At 32.5% G+C, this 23358-nt stretch overlaps 1 protein-coding gene across 2 annotated transcripts in view; it reads right to left on the reverse strand.

Moving 5' to 3' along the window:
- Nucleotides 1-23358, reverse strand: part of LOC126746414 (uncharacterized) — a 101279-nt gene that overhangs the window by 17045 nt on the left and 60876 nt on the right. Inside the window, exons 1-2 of one of the 2 annotated variants that reach the window (XM_050454670.1) lie at nucleotides 13311-13439; nucleotides 8363-8470 (exon numbers count right to left, since the gene is read on the reverse strand). In XM_050454670.1, the coding sequence (XP_050310627.1) occupies nucleotides 8363-8429 (67 nt within the window). In that variant the 5' untranslated portion in view covers nucleotides 8430-8470; nucleotides 13311-13439. Of the gene's footprint in view, nucleotides 1-8362; nucleotides 8471-13310; nucleotides 13440-23358 lie in introns of those variants that run through there. The other variant, XM_050454671.1, reaches the window with a different exon arrangement.

Below are 23358 nucleotides of genomic sequence, written 5' to 3' on the forward strand. Positions count from 1 at the left end.
TTGACTCAGAAAGGGATATTGTATAAATGAGAATTCGATTTTTCCACCTATTTTCCAAAATAGTGTTTGGATTAGCTGTAAATAGTGTTTTTCTCCCTTAAACCACTAAATTAGTGATGAGGTCGCATGAAATTATTCTTAGGGTATTACACATCTTTCTCACTTGAAAAGCATTTTTACAATTAAACGAAGAAAAAAGAGAAAAATTATTAAGAAAATTAAATAAGAAAACTGAGAAAGCTAACACATGTTTAATAAACCTTAAAAAAAATCGATAATAAACCTCGTATAGCGACAAATTTGGTTATTTTAGACTAGAAATGTTAATTTGAAGTTATTGGTGAATTATTAGTTTCTTCCAGGCACTTGGAAAATTTTCCATGAAATTTCCAGTATCAGTGATATTTTTCAAATAATGTAAAATATTGAATGAACTGCTAAATATAGGTATAAAACTATTACATAGTATAAGTCTATAACAAAGTAACTACTAAGACAGTCACCTTATAGGCACTCAACTGACTTTGAAGCTGTATAACTCAAAAAAAAATGCTTAGATCACTTTGCACCTTATACATTTTTTATAGAACAAACCTTTCTTAATCCAGTGCAATTTATTTCATATTTTTCCATCAAGTACTTCTTGAGCAATTTAAATTTGAGTGCCAGTGAGTCGGTCATAGACGTCTCAGCCATAGTGCGGGCTCTTATGCTCAAAAAAATCCACGACCTGGCACTTCTTTAATTTTTATAGAGACCATAAATCATACTTTTTCAAATACAATGCTCCCAACGGTGAAATATTGACTTTTGTCATCAACACACCGATTCATCTTTCTCGAATATTTAATTACGCCACATTCGGATTGGAAAAATCATCCCTTTCCCTCCTCCTCCTCCTACCCCCCCCCCTCGTGCTGTGACAGTCGATACCCTTAACGACCCTCGACTTTTCAGTCGATCCATCACCGGGAGGTTTTTTTTTAATGAACGGCTGTAAATGATTCGCCAATAATAAAAAACTCGAAATCCTGAAGATCGAATCGTAGATTAACGAGTGATAATTAATTCCATCGGTCGTATTCGGTTTTCACTCACGAGGGGGAGGCAGGGGGAGGAACATAATTGATAAACGGGCACTTTCCATCAATTTTAGGGAGAAAATGACAGGGTGGAACGATCGACTCGGGGCAGATTTATTCACGTTTTAACGTGCAAAATTTGGGACTTATTCGAACTAGAAACCCCATAAATCGAGAAGTTTTACTTAGATCACTTTGTCAACCAATACAAAACTTATAGAATACACTGTCCTTAATCCAACGCAATTTATTTCATAATTTTCCATTAAATAGTTCTCAAGTTATGAGAGTTTCAATGGTTTGTTGACAAATTGGTGAAAGCGCCACGCCTTCGAGATAATTCGATTGCGCGAGATACCTGAGGCATCTGACGTATAGTACGTGATCTTATGTTGAAAAATAGTGATATCAGTATGCGATCTTGGTTCTAGGATATAGATCGGAGGCATATGTCAATTGTTCGAATAATGACATACATTTTGCGCGACTTACTGGCACTTAAATTTAAATAGCTCAAGAAGTACTTGATGGAAAAATATGAAACAAATTGCAACGGATTAAGAAAAGTCTGTTCTATAAAAAATGTATGAGGTGCAAAGTGATCCAAGAATTTTTTTTTGAGTTATACAACTTCAAAGTCAGTTGATTGCCTATTGGGGTGAACGTACGTGACTGACCTACTCCCATTAAAATTCAAATAATTCAAAAACTACTTAACAAAAAAATATGAAATAAATTGCGTTATACTAAGAAAAGTGAGTTCTATAAATAACGTTTAAGGTGCAAAGCAATTCAAGAAAAAGATTTTAAGTTATACGGCTTCAAACTCAATTGACCTTGGTATTGATGGGGTGAACGTACGTGACCGACTTCCTTACAGTAAAATTCAAATTACTCAAAAACTACTTGACGAAAAAATATGAAATAAGCTGTCTTAGATTAGGAATATTGTGCTCTATAAATAATGTTAATAGTATAAAACCATTCAAGTGAGACTTTTCGAGTTATCCTGGTTCTAGTCTAGTAGAGTGTTCATCGGACCTACTTCCACTAAAAATCAATTTATTTAAAATCTACTTAATGAAAAAATATGAAATAAATTGTGTTGAATTAAGAAAAGAGTGTTTAAAAAGAAAAACATATTAAAGAGTAAAGATATTAAGAAAATTAAATAAGAAAACTGAGAAAACTAACACATTTTTAAGAAAACCTGAAAAAAGTCAAGAATAACGTCCGTAAAGCGACAAATTTGACTGTTAAGTATTTAATTTGTAATAGACTAAAAATTTGGCTTCAGAATTAAAAAAAAATATTCCAAGCACTTAAAATTAAGTGAAATTTATTCTAAATTATCACAAAAATATTTTAGTAACTTAAACTGGTTTAAAGTGAATTTAAAGTACCTTGAGTGAATACTAGAGATACTTTTTAAGGTATATGTCCCACTAAAATTCAAATAATTCAAAAACTACTTAACAAAAAAATATGAAATAAATTGCGTTATATTAAGAAAAGAAAGTTCTATAAATAATGTTTAAGGTGCAAAGCAATTGAAGTCAAAGATTTTGAGTTATACGGCTTCAAACTCAATTAAACATGGGGTGAACGTACGTGACCGACTTCCTTACAGTAAAATTCAAATTACTCAAAAACTACTTGACGAAAAAATATGAAATAAATTGAGTTGGATTAAGAAAAGTGCGTTTTACAAATCTTGTTTAGGATACAAAGTGATCCAAGTGAAACTTTTCGAGTTATACGGGTTCTAATCCAATATACTAAATAAACTGCTAGTTATAGGTATAAAACACTATAAAGAAAAAATGTTCAGGAAGTGACTGCAGATCGGAAAAGTGCTTTATTATGCAATGCAAGAAAGAGTTTTTGAGTTATGTATAAAATTAAAATAAAAAAATTATTCTGATTCGAATAAACCGCGTTTCGCTGATTGATGCATTTCACGAGCGTCAGCCGTTCGATTTAAACTGGATATTTCCCTGGAATAGAGGAGGAGTCCTTCTTCGGTTCTCGCTTACTGCGTTGTACATACCGTAATGGATATTTGAATAAAATTTTCGTCTACCTACGCGAACGTAAATTGGCTGAGAAAGGGGGAATTAAACCAGAAAAAAAAACCGTCAGGGATTTGATAGAAAGTTAAATCGACAGTAGAAAATGGAACCGGTTGACCTTATCATCTGACGGTGGGTCGTTTTCAATTTAAAACGGATCCCGTTCTAATTGTGGATAATCTGGCTAGAAATCCCCACCCTGGATAGGGACAATTTAACGTGCCCTTATTTAATTAATCAAACTCGCCCTTCGCAGTTTTTCCAACTTTTAATGTTAACCTACACAAGACCGCCCCTGAAAATGATTATTATTATTATTATTATTATTATGCCGGGGTAAAATTTATGATCCCGCTTTATTACACCCAAGACAGTTCACCGCACAATAACTTAAAGGATATTATTTCAGGGGGTTGACAAGGGTCGGGGAACGGCCTGGATTAGCCGGGCACGTTTTGCACCGGACCTGATAAAACGAAATTTATTATTTTGTTTAAAGTAGATAAGGCGCAGCGCGATGACTCGGAAAATGCGGCCTGGATAACTCCAGAAGTTTTTTGTGGATTTTTTTGCAATCCAGACAGGTTTGTAGAACGGCTTTTGCCTAATAGAACGCAAGTTGTTTCAGGATTTTTCGTTAATTAGTTTTTGAGTAATTTGGGTTTTAGTGGGAGTGGGTCCTATGGGCAGTCAACTGGACTAGGAGCCAAATAACTCGAGAAGTTTCACTTGGATCGTTTTGAATTTTGAACAATATTTATTTAGCATCATGTTTTTAATCGAATGCAATTTAATTCATATTTTTTCAATAAGTGGTTTTTGAGCAATTTGAGTTTTAGTGCAAGCAGTTTGGTCAGAGAGAGAATGCCTATGGTACAATAGTCTACTGGACTTGGAGCGGGATATCTGGAGAAGTTTTACTTGGATCACTTTGCATCCTAAACAAGATTTATAAAACGAACTTTTCTTAATCCAACGCAATTTATTTTATATTTTTTCAATGAACAGTTTTTAAATAAATTGAGTTTTATTGCGAGTAGATTTTATAGGCAGTCAACTGGACTAAGAGCCTGATAACTCGAGAAGTTTCACTTGGATCGTTTTGAACTTTAAATAATATTTATTTAGCATCATGTTTCTAATCTAACGCAATTTAATTCATATTTTTTTATCAAGTAGTTTTTGAGTAATATGAGTTTTAGTGGAAGCAGTTTGGTCAGCGAGAGACTGTCTATGGTACGGTAGTCTACTGGACTTGGAGCGGGATATCTGGAAAAGTTGTACTTGGATCACTTTGCATCCTTAACAAGATTTATAAAACGCACTTTTTTTAATCCTACGCAATTTATTTCATATTTTTTCAATAAACAGTTTTTAAATAAATTGAGTTTTATTGCGAGTAGATTTTATAGGCAGTCAACTGGACTAAGAGCCTGATAACTCGAGAAGTTTCACTTGGATCGTTTTAAACCTTAAACAATATTTATTTAGCATCATGTTTTTAATCGAATGCAATTTAATTTATATTTTTGCAATAAGTGGTTTTTGAGCAATTTGAGTTTTAGTGCAAGCAGTATGGTCAGAGAGAGACTGGCTATGGTACGGTAGTCTACTGGACTTGGAGCGGGATATCTGGAGAAGCTGTACTTGGATCACTTTGCATCCTTAACAAGATTTATAAAACGCACTCTTCTTAATCCAACGCAATTTATTTCATATTTTTTCAACTAACAGTTTTTTAATAAATTGAGTTTTAATGGGAGTAGATTTCATGGACAGTCAACTGGACTAGAAATCAAATAACTCGAGAAGTTTCACTTGGATCGTTTTGAACCTTTAACAATATTTATTTAAAATCGTATTTTTAATCTAACGCAATTTAATTCATATTTTTTTATTAAGTAGTTGTTGAGCAATTTGAATTTTAGTGAAAGCAGTTTGGTCAAAGAGAGACTGCTTATGGTACGATAGTCTACTGGACTTGGAGCGGGATATCTAGAGAAGTTGTACTTGGATCACTTTGCATCCTACACAAGATTTATAAAACGCACTTTTCTTAATCAAACACAGTTGATTTTATATTTTTTTAATGAATAGTTGTTGAGCAATTTGAGTTTTAGTGGAAGCAGTTTGGTCAGAGAGAGACTGCCTATGATACGGTAGTCTACTGGACTTGGAGCGGGATATCTGGAAAAGTTGTACTTGGATCACTTTGCATCCTAAACAACATTTATAAAACGCACTTTTTTTAATCCTACGCAATTTATTTCATATTTTTTCAATAAACAGTTTTTAAATAAATTGAGTTTTATTGCGAGTAGATTTTATAGGCAGTCAACTCGACTAAGAGCCTGATAACTCGAGAAGTTTCACTTGGATCGTTTTAAACCTTAAACAATATTTATTTAGCATCATGTTTTTAATCTAATGCAATTCAATTTATATTTTTTTATTAAGTAGTTTTTGAGCAATTTGAGTTTTAGTGCAAGCAGTTTGGTCAAAGAGAGACTGCTTATGGTACGATAGTCTACTGGACTTGGAGCGGGATATCTGGAGAAGTTGTACTTGGATCACTTTGCATCCTAAACAAGATTTGTAAAACGCACTTTTCTTAATCTAATGCAATTTATTTCATATTTTTTTAATAAACAGTTTTTAAATAAATTGAGTTTTATTGCGAGTAGATTTTATAGGCAGTCAACTGGACTAAGAGCCTGATAACTCGAGCAGTTTCACTTGGATCGTTTTGAACCTTTAACAATATTTATTTAGCATCATGTTTTTAATCTAACGCAATTTAATTCATATTTTTTGATTAAGTAGTTTTTGAGTAATATGAGTTTTAGTGCAAGCAGTTTGGTCAGAGAGAGACTGCCTATGGTACGATAGTCTACTGGACTTGGAGCGGGATATCTGGAGAAGTTGTACTTGGATCATTTTGCATCCTAAACAAGATCTGTAAAACGCACTTTTCTTAATCCAACGCAATTTATTTCATATTTTTTTAATAAATAGTTTTTAAATAAATTGAGTTTTATTGCGAGTAGATTTTACAGGCAGTCAACTGGACTAAGAGCCTGATAACTCGAGAAGTTTCACTTGGATCATTTTGAACCCTTAACAATATTTATTTAGCATCATGTTTTTAATCTAACGCAATTTAATTCATATTTTTTCAATAAGTGGTTCTTGAGCAATTTGAATTTTAGTGCAAGCAGTATGGTCAGAGAGAGACTGTCTATGGTACGGTAGTCTACTGGACTTGGAGCGGGATATCTGGAGAATTTGTACTTGGATCACTTTGCATCCTTAACAAGATTTATAAAACGCACTCTTCTTAATCCAACGCAATTTATTTCATATTTTTTCAATAAACAGTTTTTAAATAAATTGAGTTTTAATGGGAGTAAATTTCATGGACAGTCAACTGGACTAGAAACTAAATAACTCGAGAAATTTCACTTGGATCGTTTTGAACCTTAAACAATATTTATTTAGCATCATGTTTTTAATCTAACGCAATTTAATTTATATTTTTTTATTAAATAGTTGTTGAGCAATTTGAGTTTTAGTGGAAGCAGTTTGGTCAGAGAGAGGCTGCCTATGGTACGGTAGTCTACTGGACTTGGAGCGGGATATCTGGAGAAGTTGTACTTGGATCACTTTACATCCTAAACAAGATCTGTAAAACGCACTCTTCTTAATCCAACGCAATTTATTTCATATTTTTGCATTAAGTAGTTTTTGAGTAATTTGAATTTTACTGTAAGGAAGTCAGTCACGTACGTTCACCCCATGGTCAATTGAGTTTGAAGCCGTATAACTTAAAATCTTTTCCTTGAATTGCTTTGCATCTTAAACATTATTAATAGAACACACTTTTCTTAATATAACATAAGTTATTTCATATTTTTCTGTCAAGTAGTTTTTGAATTATTTGAATTTTAGTGGGAGTAGGTCAGTCACGTATGTTCCCCCCAATAGGCAGTCAACTGACTTTGAACATGTATAACTCAAAAAAAAATTCTTGTATCACTTTGCACCTTAAACATTTTTTATAGAACAGACTTTTCTTAATCCGTTGCAATTTGTTTCATATTTTTCCATCAAGTACTTCTTGAGCTATTTAAATTTAAGTGCCAGTAAGTGGTGCAAAATCTGGGACTTATGACATTATTCGAACAGTTGACATAATATGTCTCCGATCTATATCCTAGAACCAAGATCGCATACTGATATCACTATTTTTCAACATAAGATCACGTACTATACGTCAGATGCCCCAGGTATCTCGCGCAATGGAATAATCTCGAAGGCGTGGCGCTTTCACCAATTTGTCAACAAACCATTGAAACTCTCATAACTTGAGAACTATTTAAAGGAAAATTATGAAATAAATTGCGTTGGATTAAGGACAGTGTGTTCTATAAGTGCAGCAAAGTGATCTAAGTAAAAATTCTCGACTTATGTGGGGTTTCAAGTTCAGTGGACTGTGGACTACTCACACGAAAACTCAATTTATTCAAAAACCACTTAATGAAAATATATCAAACAAATTGCGTTAGATTAAGAAAAGTGCGCTCTACAAATGTTACTTAAGGCAAAAAACGACCCAAGTAAAACTTCTCAAGTTATACGTCATCCAATAATAAACTACCCCAAAAAAAACACACAATCAACTTTCTCTCATAAAAACATTGAGCAAATATTTGGGAAAAAAATGACTGCGTGAAAATTTCATAAACGAGTAATTATTTCCGGTTGCTAAAAGGGGTTGGAAACAGGGGGGGTTAGTAGGGCAGATGGAAAACATTACAACCCCAGGAAAAACTATGAAATTTTATTGTTCTGCCTCTCAATAGAGCGTTTGGCCATTGTTTTTCGGGAAAACCCGTTTTTTTTTTTCCCAATAGAAACCGGCACAAACAAGTAATTTATTTGGGAGGGAGAGGGTGGGAATATTTATTTTCCGGGATATTAAATCCCGAACTGATTTAGGGCTAATGTAAAAAAAAAAGCAAAAAGCTCACGCTCGATTTTTGGAATTAGTCCGGGCATTTAGTGTGTGATTTATGGAGTGCGTCTGGTTTTTTTTTAATTTCGGGGTTTTTTTTAAGGGATAAAATGAACGATTTACCACCCCCGGTTTATTTATGCCCTCGATGACAAAACGCTTCAGTGGGTTACGGGAAATTGATTGGAACTTACCCCGTGTGAGGTCCAGAAGGGTGAGAAGGGCCACGGTGAGACGAATGTCGTAAGTGCGAACCAACATGTTGATTTTCTAGTTTAAGGGAGGGTTTGTCCTGAAGATTTCTGAAAAAAAAGTAAAGTTAATGATGATGTCCTAAAAGAGGAAACGTTGTGCGTTAGGAAGTCTACGGATGGATGGTTTTTGTTAGTAATAAAGATCAAGGGAACAGTTCGGTTTTTGCTAAATAACTTTGTTGCTATGGAAGCTACAAAAAAAACTTTTAGTAGTAAAATTGTGTATTTTTTTATGCTTTATATAACAGTAAAAAAATAAAAATTATTGGCAGTCGCGTTCTCGAAATATGTGCAAAAAAGCATTTTTCTGCCTGGGACACCCTATATATTATGATATCAATCGATAGGTATTCGAAAACCAAACAAAAGTTCTTTAATTCTCTATAGCTGTAAAATCAAAAATGACAAAGTTATTGGCATTTAAAGCTTAGGACTATTTTAATAATAATGATAATAGTAGACCGACAATTATCATTAAAAAAAACCCTCACTATCGCGTTCATTTTTAATATATAAGAAAACGTTGATATCGACTACTGTCGTTCCTAAATATTAATAGGGACATTTAGACCAATATACAGGGTGTCCCAGTTAAAATTCACATTATAAATTGCGGTAACTCTTTTGCTATTTATGCTACAAAAAAAAATTAAAAAGTAAAATGATGTGTTTTTTAACGCTACATATGATGGTAAAAAAAGAAAAATTATTGGCAAACACGTTCTTGAAATATTTGCAAAAAAGCACTTTTTGGTTGGGACACCCTATATATATTATGATGTCAATCGATAGGTATGTAAATTCCCAATAAAAGTCTTCTTATACTAGATGGTCCTAAAGTCAAAAATAAGGAAGTTATGAAGGTTTGAAGTTGAGCAACTATACTATTAATTGTCAATTTTTAGGCAGTTGAAACGTTGATCATTTCCAGGCAAGCGAAGGAATTTTCCAGTTCTTCCAGGCAGTTGAGCATTTTTTTCTTTAGTTTCAACTGCCTGGAAGAAACAACTGACTATCCAACTGCCAGGAAAATTGAAGTCCCTCTCAAACAGCTGAGAAGTTGATCATTTCCAGGCAGTTGAAGGCATTTTCCAGTTTTTCCAGGCAGTTGAACATTCTTTGTTTGGGTTCAACTGCCTGGAAGAAACAACTGACTATCCACCTGTCAGGAATCATCAAGAAAATTGAAAATTTCTTGAAAGTTCGGCCACTTTTTGGAGTCACTTTCAAGCAGTTGAAACGTTGATAAGTTCCAGGCAGTTGAAGGCATTTTCCAGTTCTTCCAGGCAGTTGAGCATTTTTTTCTTTAGTTTCAACTGCCTGAAAGAAACAACTGATTATTCACCTGCAAAACAAGAAAATTGAAGATTACTTGAAAGTTTGGTCACTTTTTGGAGTCACTTTCAAGCAGTTGAAACGTTGATCATTTCCAGGCAGTTGAAGGCATTTTCCAGTTTTTCCAGGCAGTTGAACATTCTTTGTTTGGGTTCAACTGCCTGGAAGAAACAACTGATTATCCACCTGTCAGGAATCATCAAGAAAATTGAAAATTTCTTGGAAGTTCGGCCACTTTTTGGAGTCTCTTTCAAGCAGTTGAAACGTTGATAAGTTCCAGGCAGTTGAATAAATTTTCCTGTTTTTCCAGGCAGTTGAGCATTTTTTCTTTAGTTTCAACTGCCTGGAAGAAACAACTGATTATCCACCTGCAAAACAAGAAAATTGAAGATTACTTGAAAGTTTGGTCACTTTTTGGAGTCACTCTCAAGCAGTTGAAACGTTGATCATTTCCAGGCAGTTGAAGGCATTTTCCAGTTTTTCCAGGCAGTTGAACATTCTTTGTTTGGGTTCAACTGCCTGGAAGAAACAACTGACTATCCACCTGTCAGGAATCATCAAGAAAATTGAAAATTTCTTGAAAGTTTGGCCACTTTTTGGAGTCTCTTTCAAGCAGTTGAAACGTTGATTAGTTCCAGGCAGTTGAATAAATTTTTCTGTTTTTCCAGGCAGTTGAGCAGTTTTCTCTTTAGTTTCAACTGCCTGGAAGAAACAACTGATTATTCACCTGCAAAACAAGAAAATTGAAGATTTCTTAAAAGTTTGGCCACTTTTTGGAGTCACTTTCAAGCAGTTGAAACGTTGATCATTTCCAGGTAGTTCAAAGAATTTTCCAGTTTTTCCAGACAGCTGAACATTCTTTGTTTGGGTTCAACTGCCTGGAAGAAACAACTGACTATCCACCTGTCAGGAATCATCAAGAAAATTGAAAATTTCTTGAAAGTTTGGCCACTTTTTGGAGTCTCTTTCAAGCAGTTGAAACGTTGATTAGTTCCAGGCAGTTGAAGAAATTTTTCTGTTTTTCCAGGCAGTTGAGCAGTTTTCTCTTTAGTTTCAACTGCCTGGAAGAAACAACTGATTATTCACCTGCAAAACAAGAAAATTGAAGATTTCTTAAAAGTTTGGCCACTTTTTGGAGTCACTTTCAAGCAGTTGAAACGTTGATCATTTCCAGGTAGTTCAAAGAATTTTCCAGTTTTTCCAGACAGCTGAACATTCTTTGTTTGGGTTCAACTGCCTGGAAGAAACAACTGACTATCCACCTGTCAGGAATCATCAAGAAAATTGAAAATTTCTTGAAAGTTTGGCCACTTTTTGGAGTCTCTTTCAAGCAGTTGAAACGTTGATTAGTTCCAGGCAGTTGAAGAAATTTTTCTGTTTTTCCAGGCAGTTGAGCAGTTTTCTCTTTAGTTTCAACTGCCTGGAAGAAACAACTGATTATTCATCTGCAGAACAAGAAAATTAAAGATTTCTTAAAAAGTTTGGTCACTTTTTGGAGTCACTTTCAAGCAGTTGAAACGTTGATTAATTCCAGGCAGTTGAAGAAATTTTCCAGTTCGTCCAGGCAGTTGAGCAGTTTTCTCTTTAGTTTCAACTGCCTGGAAGAAACAACTGATTATCCACCTGCCTGGAATCACCATGAACATTAAAGATTATTTGAAAGTTTGGCCACTTTCTGGAATCACTTTCAAGCAGTTCAAGGAATTTTCCAGTTTTTCCAGGAAGTTGATCAGTTTTCTCTTTAGTTTCAACTGCCTGGAAGAAACAACTGATTTTCCACCTGTCAGGAATCATAAAGAAAATTGAAAATTTCTTGGAAGTTTCGCCACTTTTTGGAGTCACTTTCAAGCAGTTGAAACGTTGATAAGTTCCAGGCAGCTGCAGGAATTTTCCAGTGTTTCCAGGCAGCTGAACATTCTTCGTTTGGGTTCAACTGCCTGGAAGAAACAATTGATTATCCACCTGCCTGGAATCACCAGGAACATTGAAGATTAATTGAAAGTTTTCAGTCACTTTGAAACAGTTGAAAAGTGAATCATTTCCGAACAGTTGAAAGAAATTTCCAAATTTTCCAGGAAAATTTTTTTTGTTTGAGTTCAACTGCCTGGAAAAAACAATTGACTACCTCCTGCTTGTTTATTATTCAAGCTAGAAAAGAACTGTAAAGAGGAAAATTGTGTATTTTTTGATGCTACTTACAGTGGTGAAAAAAGAAAAAATATTCATAAATGCGTTTTCTAAATAATTGCAAAAAAGCACTTTTTTGCTTGGGACATCCTGTATATTATTACCTTAATCGATAGATATTTAAATGCTGAACAAAAGTTCCCTAACACTATATAGCTCTAAAATCAAAAATAACGAAGTTATTGAATTTTGAAAAAAATTTGAAGCAAAGCGACTATCTTGGTAATTGGGCGACAAAACCTTTAATAACTCGCTTAATATTGATGTTAGAAAAAAATGCTTTATACGAAATTTGTTTAGAATTTAATGATATATCTATTGAGACTACTTACTACAGGGTGCTCAAAAAAACAAACATTCTATCCTGATTTTTAGATGAGACACTAATTTTATAAATTAAGAGTTTGAGTAAAAAAAGTCGCCCGCAGATAACGTGTTTAATACAATTCCTTAAATATTAAAAAAGACGCTTGAAAAATTGATCATTTTTAGGTAGTTGAACATTTTTTGGTTAGTCTCAACTGCCTGGAAGAAACAATTGACTACCTCCTGCTCGTTTACTATTCAAGATAGAAAAAATTTGTAGGGAGCAAAATTGTGTATTTTTTTATGCTACTTACAGTGGTGAAAAAAGAAAAAATATTCATAAGTGCGTTTTCTAAATATTCGCAAAAAAGCACTTTTTTGCTTGGGACACCCTGTATATTATTACCTTAATCGATAGATATTTAAATGCTCAACAAAAGTTCCCTAACACTTTATAGCCCTAAAATCAAAAATAACGAAGAAATTGAATTTTGAAAAAAATTCGAAGCGAAGCGACTATCTTGGTAATTGGGCGACAAAACCTTTAATAACTCGCTTAATATTGATGTTAGAAAAAAATGCTTCATATGAAATTTGTTTAGAATTTAACGACCAATCGATTGAGACCACTTGCTATAAAGTATCTTAAATAACAAACATTTTATCATGATTTAACCAAAAAAAAATCCCTTCATTCTTTCAAATCGATAACGTGTTGAACCCAACAATTCCCCGAAATACAACAAAAGACAAATCTCTCCATTAGGAGACGGTTTCCCTTGTAAAGCAACCATCATCAATTCACGTGTTATACAAGTTCTATCCATTAAGGCAAGCGAAGTAATCTTCTTAAAGTACATTAACAGGATTGATACTTGTAGCTTTCGCTACTCAAGGAAAATCACTTAATCTTAAGAACCAGAACGATTAAAACACTTTTCGGAACGATAATGCGCCCTTTTAGCTGTAACGATTCCGTCGTTTAAAGCTTAAAGATGATGATGGTGATGACGATGATTTATTCGGTGGGGGTAGTTAAAAAAATTATGTTTTTTTTTACCTAATTTTAATTATTTTCTGCCCATTTGGCACCTTTGGAGGGAGTGAGGAATATACCGAAAGAGAAAAACCGGTTCGCGTGTTATGGGTTCGGGGGGTGCCCCCGTACAGCGACAAATTCAGCGCGTTACTGGAATCCAGCAGCAGCAGCAGCAGAAACGACGTCGAAGCTGTGGAAGAAATGACGACGTCGGGCGAAGCGTCGCGACGCACCGGAGGATGGAAACGGGAGGACGAAAAAAAAACAACAATTGAAAAATCAGTGGGAGACGGTTTTTGTCTCGATAATGGAGAGAACAGAGAAGTGGTTACTATTATTATTTTTATTATTATTCTTGAAATTTGAGGGGTTTTGTTTTTGATAATTTCCCAGACATTTATGGAGATTTTTTTATTTATTTTCAAGTTTCTGGGCAAATGAAAATGTTCACGTTGGGAGTAATTAAAATATTCGTCCAGGCAGTTGAGTTAGCAACTCAATCAGTTACACTTCTCTCTTTAGGGTATTTTTCATTAATAATAGTTTTGAGGTTATTAACGTACTTTAAACCCATTTTCTTCTTTTATTCCAGGCATTAAACTGTAGAATATACGTATATCATATACGATTCTGTTTACAAAAGGAAGAAAATTTTGGCACATTTAATGAAATTCTGAAAAAATCACTGTTTTTCGTCCATATTATGCACTATATTGAAGCTGTTGTTGTTGTGTTGTTATACTAAATATTTATATTTAATTTAAATAAACAGTATTATTAAATTAAATATTGAATATATATTTTCTGCAGAAACATTGTTTTTTTATAATAAAACCCTTGCACCCCCCCACCCACCCCAAACGTTTTTCCAGTTAGAAATTCTTTTGAAAAATCACCGTTTTTCGTCCATATTATCTAATCTAATAGCACTGTTTTTGCATTAAATATTCATTAATATAAGTATACATAATTATATAAAATTTAAATAAACAAACTGCGATATTAGATTAGATATTAATGGCGAAACCAGCTGTTATTCAAGCGTATTATTTTGGAAAACAATGATTTTTGAACACAATTTCTTACTGGTAAGCTGTGCGGGGTGGGTGGGGGGGCAAGGGTAAATTTAATAAAAAACGGTTTTTTTGCAGAAAATAATTGTCTGAAAAAAATACCTTTTAAGAAAATTATGGGTAATAATAAAAAAATCTAAACTAAGTGGACACCTTCAAATACAACGTTTTTCTTAGGTACCATTATCCAAGAATTGGAAATATTCTTGAAACTGTTAGTTAAACTTACTTAAACCCAAGATAAGATTTGTAGGAAATAATCTTGAGAAAATTCTTCCTTTAATTCCATAAGAATATTCGTGTAAGTTCTAGAGATATCGGACTTTTAAGATTAGTCACTTATAGATCAAACATTCAACAGTGGTTGCCAATATTTCCAAAATTATTTGTCGGACTAAGTTGGACTCAAAGAGTTATTTATTTAAAATATTCCGCAGAATATTCTGCACTTTGTTTCATAAGAATATCTCTATTAGTTTCTGAGATATTGCATAAAGTGGTGACATTTAAATACAACATTCTTCCCAGGCACTACTATTCGAGAATTACAAATATTCTTGATTTAACTGTTGGTCGAACTTATTTCAAAAACTTAAGATATTCGCAGGGAGTTCTTTTGAGAATATTCTTCTTTTTATTTCATGAGGATATTCCCGTAAGTTTTTGATATATTGGATTTTTAAGATCAAACATCCTCTGCTAGAGACATTGAAAAATGCCATTATTTTTAAAATTGTTTGTCGGACTAACTTGGACTCAGAGGGTTATTTATTTAAAATATTCCACATAACATTCTGCAGTTTGTTTTATAAGAATATTCCTATTAGTTTTTAAGATTTGGGGTTTTAAACTAAGTGGACGCTTTAAATACAACATCCTTCTTGTACTTAGTTACTCAGTCAGTTATACTTCCAAAAAATGTCTAGTTTTTTGGTCTCTTAAGGGTATTTTTCATTAATAATACTTTTGAGGTTATTAACGTACTTTAAACCCTTTTTTTTCTTTTATTCCAGGCATTAGATATAATTTTTAAATATATGCCAGGAATTTAAGGCAGTTTTTGTTTAAAATGAGTAAATTTGAATATTCTTTAACATATATCCACACAACATAATTTTTTAGTAAATTTTTGGTATTGGTATATTTATCAATGATATATCGCCTTATTAAACTGTGTAGAATATACGTATATCATATTCGATTCCGTTTACAAAGGGAAAAAAATTGACACGGAATTTACACATCTAGTTTTTAAATTCGAGTAATAAGCAATGTTATTAAATTAAATATTGAATATATATTTTCTGTAAAAACATTGTTTTTCATTAATCAAACCCTTGCACCCCCCACCCACCCCAAACATTTTTCCAGTAAGAAATTCTTTTGAAAAATCACCGTTTTTCGTCCATATTATCCAACCTAATAGCACTGTTTTTGTATTAAATATTTATTAATACACATATATAAAATTTAAATAAACAAACTGTGTTATTACATAATATATTAATAACGAAACCAGGTATTATTCATGCGTATTATTTTGGAAAACAACAATTTTTGTAAACAATTTCTTACTGGTAAGGTGTGTGGGGTGGGTAGGGGGGCAAGGGTAAATTTAATAAAAAACGGTTTTTTTGCAGAAAATAATTGTCTGAAAAAAAATACCTAATAAATTAATAACCTTAAAATAATTTTAAGAAAATAATACGTGATAATAAAACAATTCAAACTAAGTGGACCCCTTCAAATACAACATTCTTCTTAGGTACCACTATCCAAGAATTGGAAATATTCTTGATACTGTTGGTTGAACTTACTTAAACCCAAGATAAGGTTTGTAGGAAATTATGTTGAAAAAACTCTACTTTAAATTGCATAAGAATATTCCTGTAAGTTCCAGAGATATCGGACTTTTAAGAGTGGTCATTTTTAGATCAGGGATCTTCCGCTGCAAAATTGCCAATATTTCCAAAATTATTTGTCGGACTACGTTGGACTCAAAGGGTTATTTATTTAAAATATTCCGAAGAATATTCTGCACTTTGTTTCATAAGAATATCTCTATTGGTTTCTGAGATACTGGATAAAGTGGTGACTTTTAAATACAACATTCCTCTCAGGCACTACTATTCGAGAGTTAAAAATACTCTCAATTTAACTGTTGGTCAAACTTAAGATATTCGCAGGGAGTTCTCTTGAGAATATTCTTCTTTTTATTTCATGAGGATATTCCCGTAAGTTTTTGATATATTGGATTTTTAAGATCAAACATCCTCTGCTAGAGACATTGAAAAATGCCATTATTTTTAAAATTGTTTGTCGGACTAACTTGGACTCAGAGGGTTATTTATTTAAAATATTCCACATAACATTCTGCAGTTTGTTTTATAAGAATATTCCTATTAGTTTTTAAGATTTGGGGTTTTAAACTAAGTGGACGCTTTAAATACAACATCCTTCTTGTACTTAGTTACTCAGTCAGTTATACTTCCAAAAAATGTCTAGTTTTTCGGTCTCTTAAGGGTATTTTTCATTAATAATACTTTTGAGGTTATTAACGTACTTTAAACCCTTTTTTTTCTTTTATTCCAGGCATTAGATATAATTTTTAAATATATGCCAGGAATTTAAGGCAGTTTTTGTTTAAAATGAGTAAATTTGAATATTCTTTAACATATATCCACACAACATAATTTTTTAGTAAATTTTTGGTATTGGTATATTTATCAATGATATATCGCCTTATTAAACTGTGTAGAATATACGTATATCATATTCGATTCCGTTTACAAAGGGAAAAAAATTGACACGGAATTTACACATCTAGTTTTTAAATTCGAGTAATAAGCAATGTTATTAAATTAAATATTGAATATATATTTTCTGTAAAAACATTGTTTTTCATTAATCAAACCCTTGCACCCCCCACCCACCCCAAACATTTTTCCAGTAAGAAATTCTTTTGAATAATCCTCGTTTTTCGTCCATATTATCCAATCTAATAGCACTGTTCTTGTATTAAATATTTATTTATATACGTATATATAATTACATAAAATTTAAATAAACAAACTGTGATATCAGATTAGATATTGACGACGAAACCTGGTGTTATTCAAGCGTATTTTTTTGTCAAACAATGATTTTTGAAATTAATTTCTTACTGGTAAGTTGTGTGGGGTGGGTGGGGGGGGTAAGGGTAGTGTTGGTGAAAAACGTTTTTATTGCATAAAAAAATTGCCTTAAAAGAGAAAAATTTTTTCATTAAATAATTTCAGGTCACAGAAAATTAACTATAATTTATACTATTCTATAGTATTCTTTATTTTTAATTACTTATACACAGCATCAAAAGCTTTGTATACTTTTTATCAAATCAATCTTTTTGAATGGTTTTCTTAAAATTCCTAGTAACAAAGTTTTTTCCTTAAGGCAGTTATTTTCTGTAAAAAAAAAACAGTTTTTTTTAAACCTACCCTTAGCCCCCCACCCACCCCACACAACTTACCAGTAAGAAATTAATTTCAAAAATCATTGTTTTCTAAAATAATACGCATGAATAACATTTGGTTTCGCCTTTAATATACATATAATTTAATTAGACAATTTGTTTATTTAAATTTTATATATTAATAAATATTTAATACAAAAACAGTGCTATTAGATTGAATATTATAAACGAAAAACGATGATTTCTCAAAAAAATTCATAACTGGAAAAATGTTTGGGGTGGGTGGGGGGGGTGCAAGGGTTGTGTTAAAAAAAAACAATGTTTTTGCAAAAAAATATGTTAAATAGCACTGTTTATTTAAATTTGATAATACGAGGATTTAAGTATTGTTTGCCATTCTGCCATTGAATTCGGCACTCTTCATCTAGGAAGATTTTTTTAAATAGTCATTCAATTTGTTTGATTTTTCCTGACTCTTGAGTTAATTATGAAAATGCTGCTAAATTTTGACGGTCTTTGAAGATTTTCTTTCAATTTCGTTTTTTTTTTAAAACTTTAAAATTCAGAAACTAATAAAATAGGTCATTATTGGGTAATCCCTGAAGGTGCCGAAATCAATGGCAGAATGTTTAAGTGTGAATTTTAGTCAGATAATGTTAGTAAAGATTGCAATTTAATGATTACTTATTAATTTTGACAATTTCTCGATTATTTACGAGGATTTCAAAAGTCCATATCTCTTAAACGGGCAGTTTTATGGGAAATTTTATAAATAGCTTTCTTAAAGGAAATTGATTTTTTTCTAATATTGCTAATTATAAATTTTTCACAGAAATGAATATTAACGGAGATATTGGTAAAATGACTCATTAATGGCTTACACTCATATCGCTTACGCTCCAGCATGTCACAATTGTGTGAGTCTCATTAACATGGGATATAAACATCAAAATGATATTTTAACTGCCCAAAACGATACGACACGATTATGCAAGACACCTCTTTATGCTTTTAACGCACGGGCTGGATTTAGTAGCCATTTTAATGATTTAGAGGAGCTTGAATTACCGTGTTTTTTTCGAATTCTTATGACTTGTGATGGCGAATAACGGTAAGTTTTAACTAAAATTAATTTAAACCGTGTGTTTAATGTCAAATTATTTAAGTAATGCATTGTTTTCCCTAATAAGCTGAAAAGGCCATTTTTAGAAGTGCGTACTATGTCGCTGTATCACAATTGTAACGGCTGGGAGCCAACCAATACAAAAAAAAAATCGGTACCGTTTTTTAATAGTTATGTTTTTTCTAGGATCCAAGAGATTATTGAACTTGGAGAGGCTCGCAGCCAATCCAGATGACGTGTATGAACTCCTTGGTGACCTTGAAAGCGATAATGATGATGAATTAGCGTTTTATCGGAAGATGCAGGAGCGACAGCAGCAGCAGCAGTGACGAGGACCCGCTTAGTACCAGCCAAAAAAAAGTCTTCTGCTCCAACATGGGTGAAGCAGCCATTTGAAGGCAAAGAAATCCCTACTATGTTTGATAACCATGAACCTGAGTCCATGGGGTTATTTTAGTAGATATTTCAATGATGAGTTTTTTGAAATGGGGGCAGCCTTAACTTTTCAGTATTACTTGCAACAACATGGTAGGGAAATCACTCCAAAATTGATTGATGAAGAAATTAGGCAATTTTTTGGTATGCATGCAATTATGGGATGTTTTAAGTTTCCTAGAATCCACCTTTAGTGGAGTATCAAATATCGATTACCTCTCATAGCTAATGTTATGGCGCGTGACAGGTTTTATAAACTTCGAATGAATTTTCACGTAGTCGAAAACCTATTAGTATCGGATGATATCAAAAAGAAGAATCATCTCTGGAAACCAATGATAGACCGAGTTCGACAAAGATGTCTTGAAATTCACAGGCCAGAGAATGGTTGTTTTTCAATTGATGAGCAAATGATACCCTTTTTAGGACGATGTCCTATACGTCAAATTGTCAAAAATAAACCAAGGACTCGATTTTGAATTATACCAGGGTTCCTTGACGCCATTGCCAGATAAACAACTTGGTTTAGGGCCATCAGTTATTCTTCGTTTAATACAAACCTTGCCACCTGGAAGCTTTATTTTTTTTGACCGATATTTTTCCACAATACCATTATTTGAAAAATTAAAAATGGAAGGAACGGGAACCATAATGACAAACAGAGTAAAAGGATGTGTATTTCAAAAAGATGCTACTATGAAAAGAGGCGACGCAGAAGTGCATGTAAAAAATGATACGAAAGTATGTTTGACAAAATGGAAAGATAACAAGTCATCATGAGATCTACGGCTTTTGGAATAGAACCAGTAAAAACTGTTCAGAGATGGGATAAAAACACAAAAAAATATATAGAAGTATCCTGTCCAAATGTAAGATGGGCGGAGTTGATATTTGTGATCAAATGACTGAGGCTTATCAAACATACTATAAAACCCGAAAATGGACATTTAAAAGTATTCTACACTTATTTGACATAGCTATTGTGAATAGCTGGATGGAATATCGAAATGACTGTTAAAAAAATGGATATAGCTCAAAGCAAATCTTAGATTTTTTGCAGTTTCGACTAGCATTAGGAGAATTTATGGTTTGTGGAACAAAAAAAAGAAATCTAAACTATGAACACGCTCAAACGGATGAAAATGAAGAACCTTCTGCCAAGAAGGTAAGATAACACTTGTCGCCTGGAATCCTGTCAAAGCTGATCAAGAATCAAATGTATTAAGTGTAATGTTTACTTAAGTTTACAAAAAAAACCAAAATTGCTTCAAACCATTTCATGTTAAATAGTGTATTTTCGTAGAAATAAACATTTTCAATATATTTTTTGTTTTTTTTTCACATTTGTGCCAGTATCATTTTGACTCCCATCCAACACAATCGTGAGAGTCCCTAAAATCTTATCAAATGTGATTTTTTTTTTCTGAAAAAAATTAGGATCTCTAACGAGGTCATAATAAGCATTGGCGTAAAGTTATGTCTCAAAATTCTAAAAAAAGTAGACTCGGGAGCGTAAGGGATATAAAAATATTATTTATTACAATTTTTTTTTAAATATCTCGAAAACCATCAAGTTTACAAAAAAACAATAAATATTAAAATTAAAGAGAATTTAATTATAATTTTCTTAAAAAGCATTTTTTTAGGCCCTTATTATCTGCAAAAAACCCGTTTTTAATTGACCCTACCCTTACCCCCCCCACCCACCCCACACAACTTACCAGTAAGAAATTGTTATCAAAAATCATTGTTTTCCCAAAACAATACACATTAAAAACAGCTGGTTTCTTCATTAATATCCAATCTAATAACACAGTTTGTTTATTCAAATTTGATATAATTATATAAATTAATAAATATTTAATACAAAAACAGTGTTATTAGATTGGATATTATGGACGAAAAACGTTGATTTTTCACATGAATTTCTAATTGCTAAGCTGTGTGGGGTGGGTGGGGGGGCAAGGGTTGTATTAATGAAAAACAATGTATTTGCAGAAAATATATATTCAATATTTAATTTAATAACACTGTCTATTTAAATTTAATATATGGATGAAAAACAATGATTTTTCAGAAAAATTTGATAAAATATTTTGAGTTGTAGTACAGTTTCAAAACTAAGATATATAAATCCCGCGTCAATGTTTTCCATTTTGTAAACAAAATCGTATATGATACACGTACATTCTAAAGTTAAATACATATACCTTGATTATGCTTTAGATTCATCAAAATCAAGATTTCTACGGTTTCTTGTTGTCCACACGAGGACAATTTGCCGCCCTAATAAATCTCTTAAAACACGTGCAGTAGGAAAAAGAAAAAAAAAACGACACGTAGACACGTTTTTCATTAATGGAAAATCCTTATCGGGCTCTTTCCGCAAGTGCCCATATTTCACATGAAATTTACATAAAGGCACATACTGGAAGGCGATCCATAAAAGCGATGGTCTCCATTACGATGCGGAATCGTCCATTAAATTATTGTTTCCAGATAAAAATACAAGAGTTAAAGGGGGTGGAGGGAGATTGTCACATAAATATCGGCGATGGCAAATGTATATTAATCTTCGCATACACACTATTGAAAATTTCATTTTATTCCAGGAACATGGATACAGCGTGTCTCCGTTTCGGGAGTTTTATTTCTGAATGGGAAGGACGTTAAGTCACATAACAAAAGGGAGAGTAAGACATTACGGATTTAACTGTAAAGTAATTTACATAATTACCACGAGGGAGGACTCCCTTTTTCCACCCTCAGTCACTTGTTTTCCTTCTTCTTCCTCCTCCTTCTCGGGAAACGCATTAATTTCGCCCTCTCGCAGGGTGTTAACTCTATTGTTTACCGGTTTCCACTCTACTTTCTAGATCGTTTTCCTTCAAGTGTAGTTTTTGGAGGTTTATGCCCATTTAATTCCAGTGTACTGGGTGTAGGAAATAAACAAGAGGGAGATAGAGATGTGTCTCTTTTATACACCTAAAATCTTAATCACAATGATAATTGTTAATCTGGAAGGAAAAAATTGAATATTTCTTACAGGCAATTGAAGAAAGTGGGCATTATTACAGTAATATAGGCCATTGGTTGGTTACTTTTTTTTTTTAACTGCAAACAGAGTTTTAAAAAAATTATCATTATTATTACTATTATTATTATTATTATGTAGGCCACGAAAACGCGGAATATCGAGGGGTATTTAGAGCAATATATATGGTGTTACAGCTGAACTATTTATGCTACAAAAAAAAGTTAACGAGTAAAACTATGTGTTTTTTAATGTTACATAATAGTAAAAAAAAAAAAAAATTATTGGCAAGCATGTTCTTGAAATATTTGCAAAAAAGCATTTTTTTGCTTGGGACACCCTATATATTATGATGTCAATCGATAGGTATTTAAATTCCCAATAAAGGTCTTTCTATACTAAATGATTCTAAAATCAAAAATAAGGAAGTTATGAAGGTTTGAAATATATAGGAGCGAAGCGACGACCCTTATATGTCGCTCAGAGAGGGTAGACTTAAAATGTTCATATCTCCTTTAGTTTCTGTGCTAGAGAAAAAATTTAAAGACATTTTTTGTTTAGAATTTAATTTCCTATTTAATAGGCTAATTTTATAGAAAGTGTCTCAAAAAAAATTTTTTTTTGTAAGAAGGTTCATACATTTTTCATAACTTAATTAATTATCTCAAAAACCACTAAAGATAAAATTATGAAACAAATTGCGTTGGATTAAGAAGAGAGCATCCTACAAATATTGTTTATAGTATAAAACAGTGCAGGCAAAACTTTTCCAGTTATTTCGCTCCTAGTCGATCTGGCAGTCAAAAGGACGTTTGTCTTCAAAGCAACTAACTCACTAAACTTTGATTATCTCAAAAACCACTAAAGATAAAATTATGAAACAAATTGCATTGGATTAGGAAGAGATTATCCTACAAATATTATTTATAGCATAAAACAGTCCAGGTAAAACT

Source organism: Anthonomus grandis, chromosome 17, assembly GCF_022605725.1.
Source record: "Anthonomus grandis grandis chromosome 17, icAntGran1.3, whole genome shotgun sequence".
In the NCBI taxonomy this organism is placed as follows: Eukaryota; Metazoa; Arthropoda; class Insecta; order Coleoptera; family Curculionidae; genus Anthonomus; species Anthonomus grandis.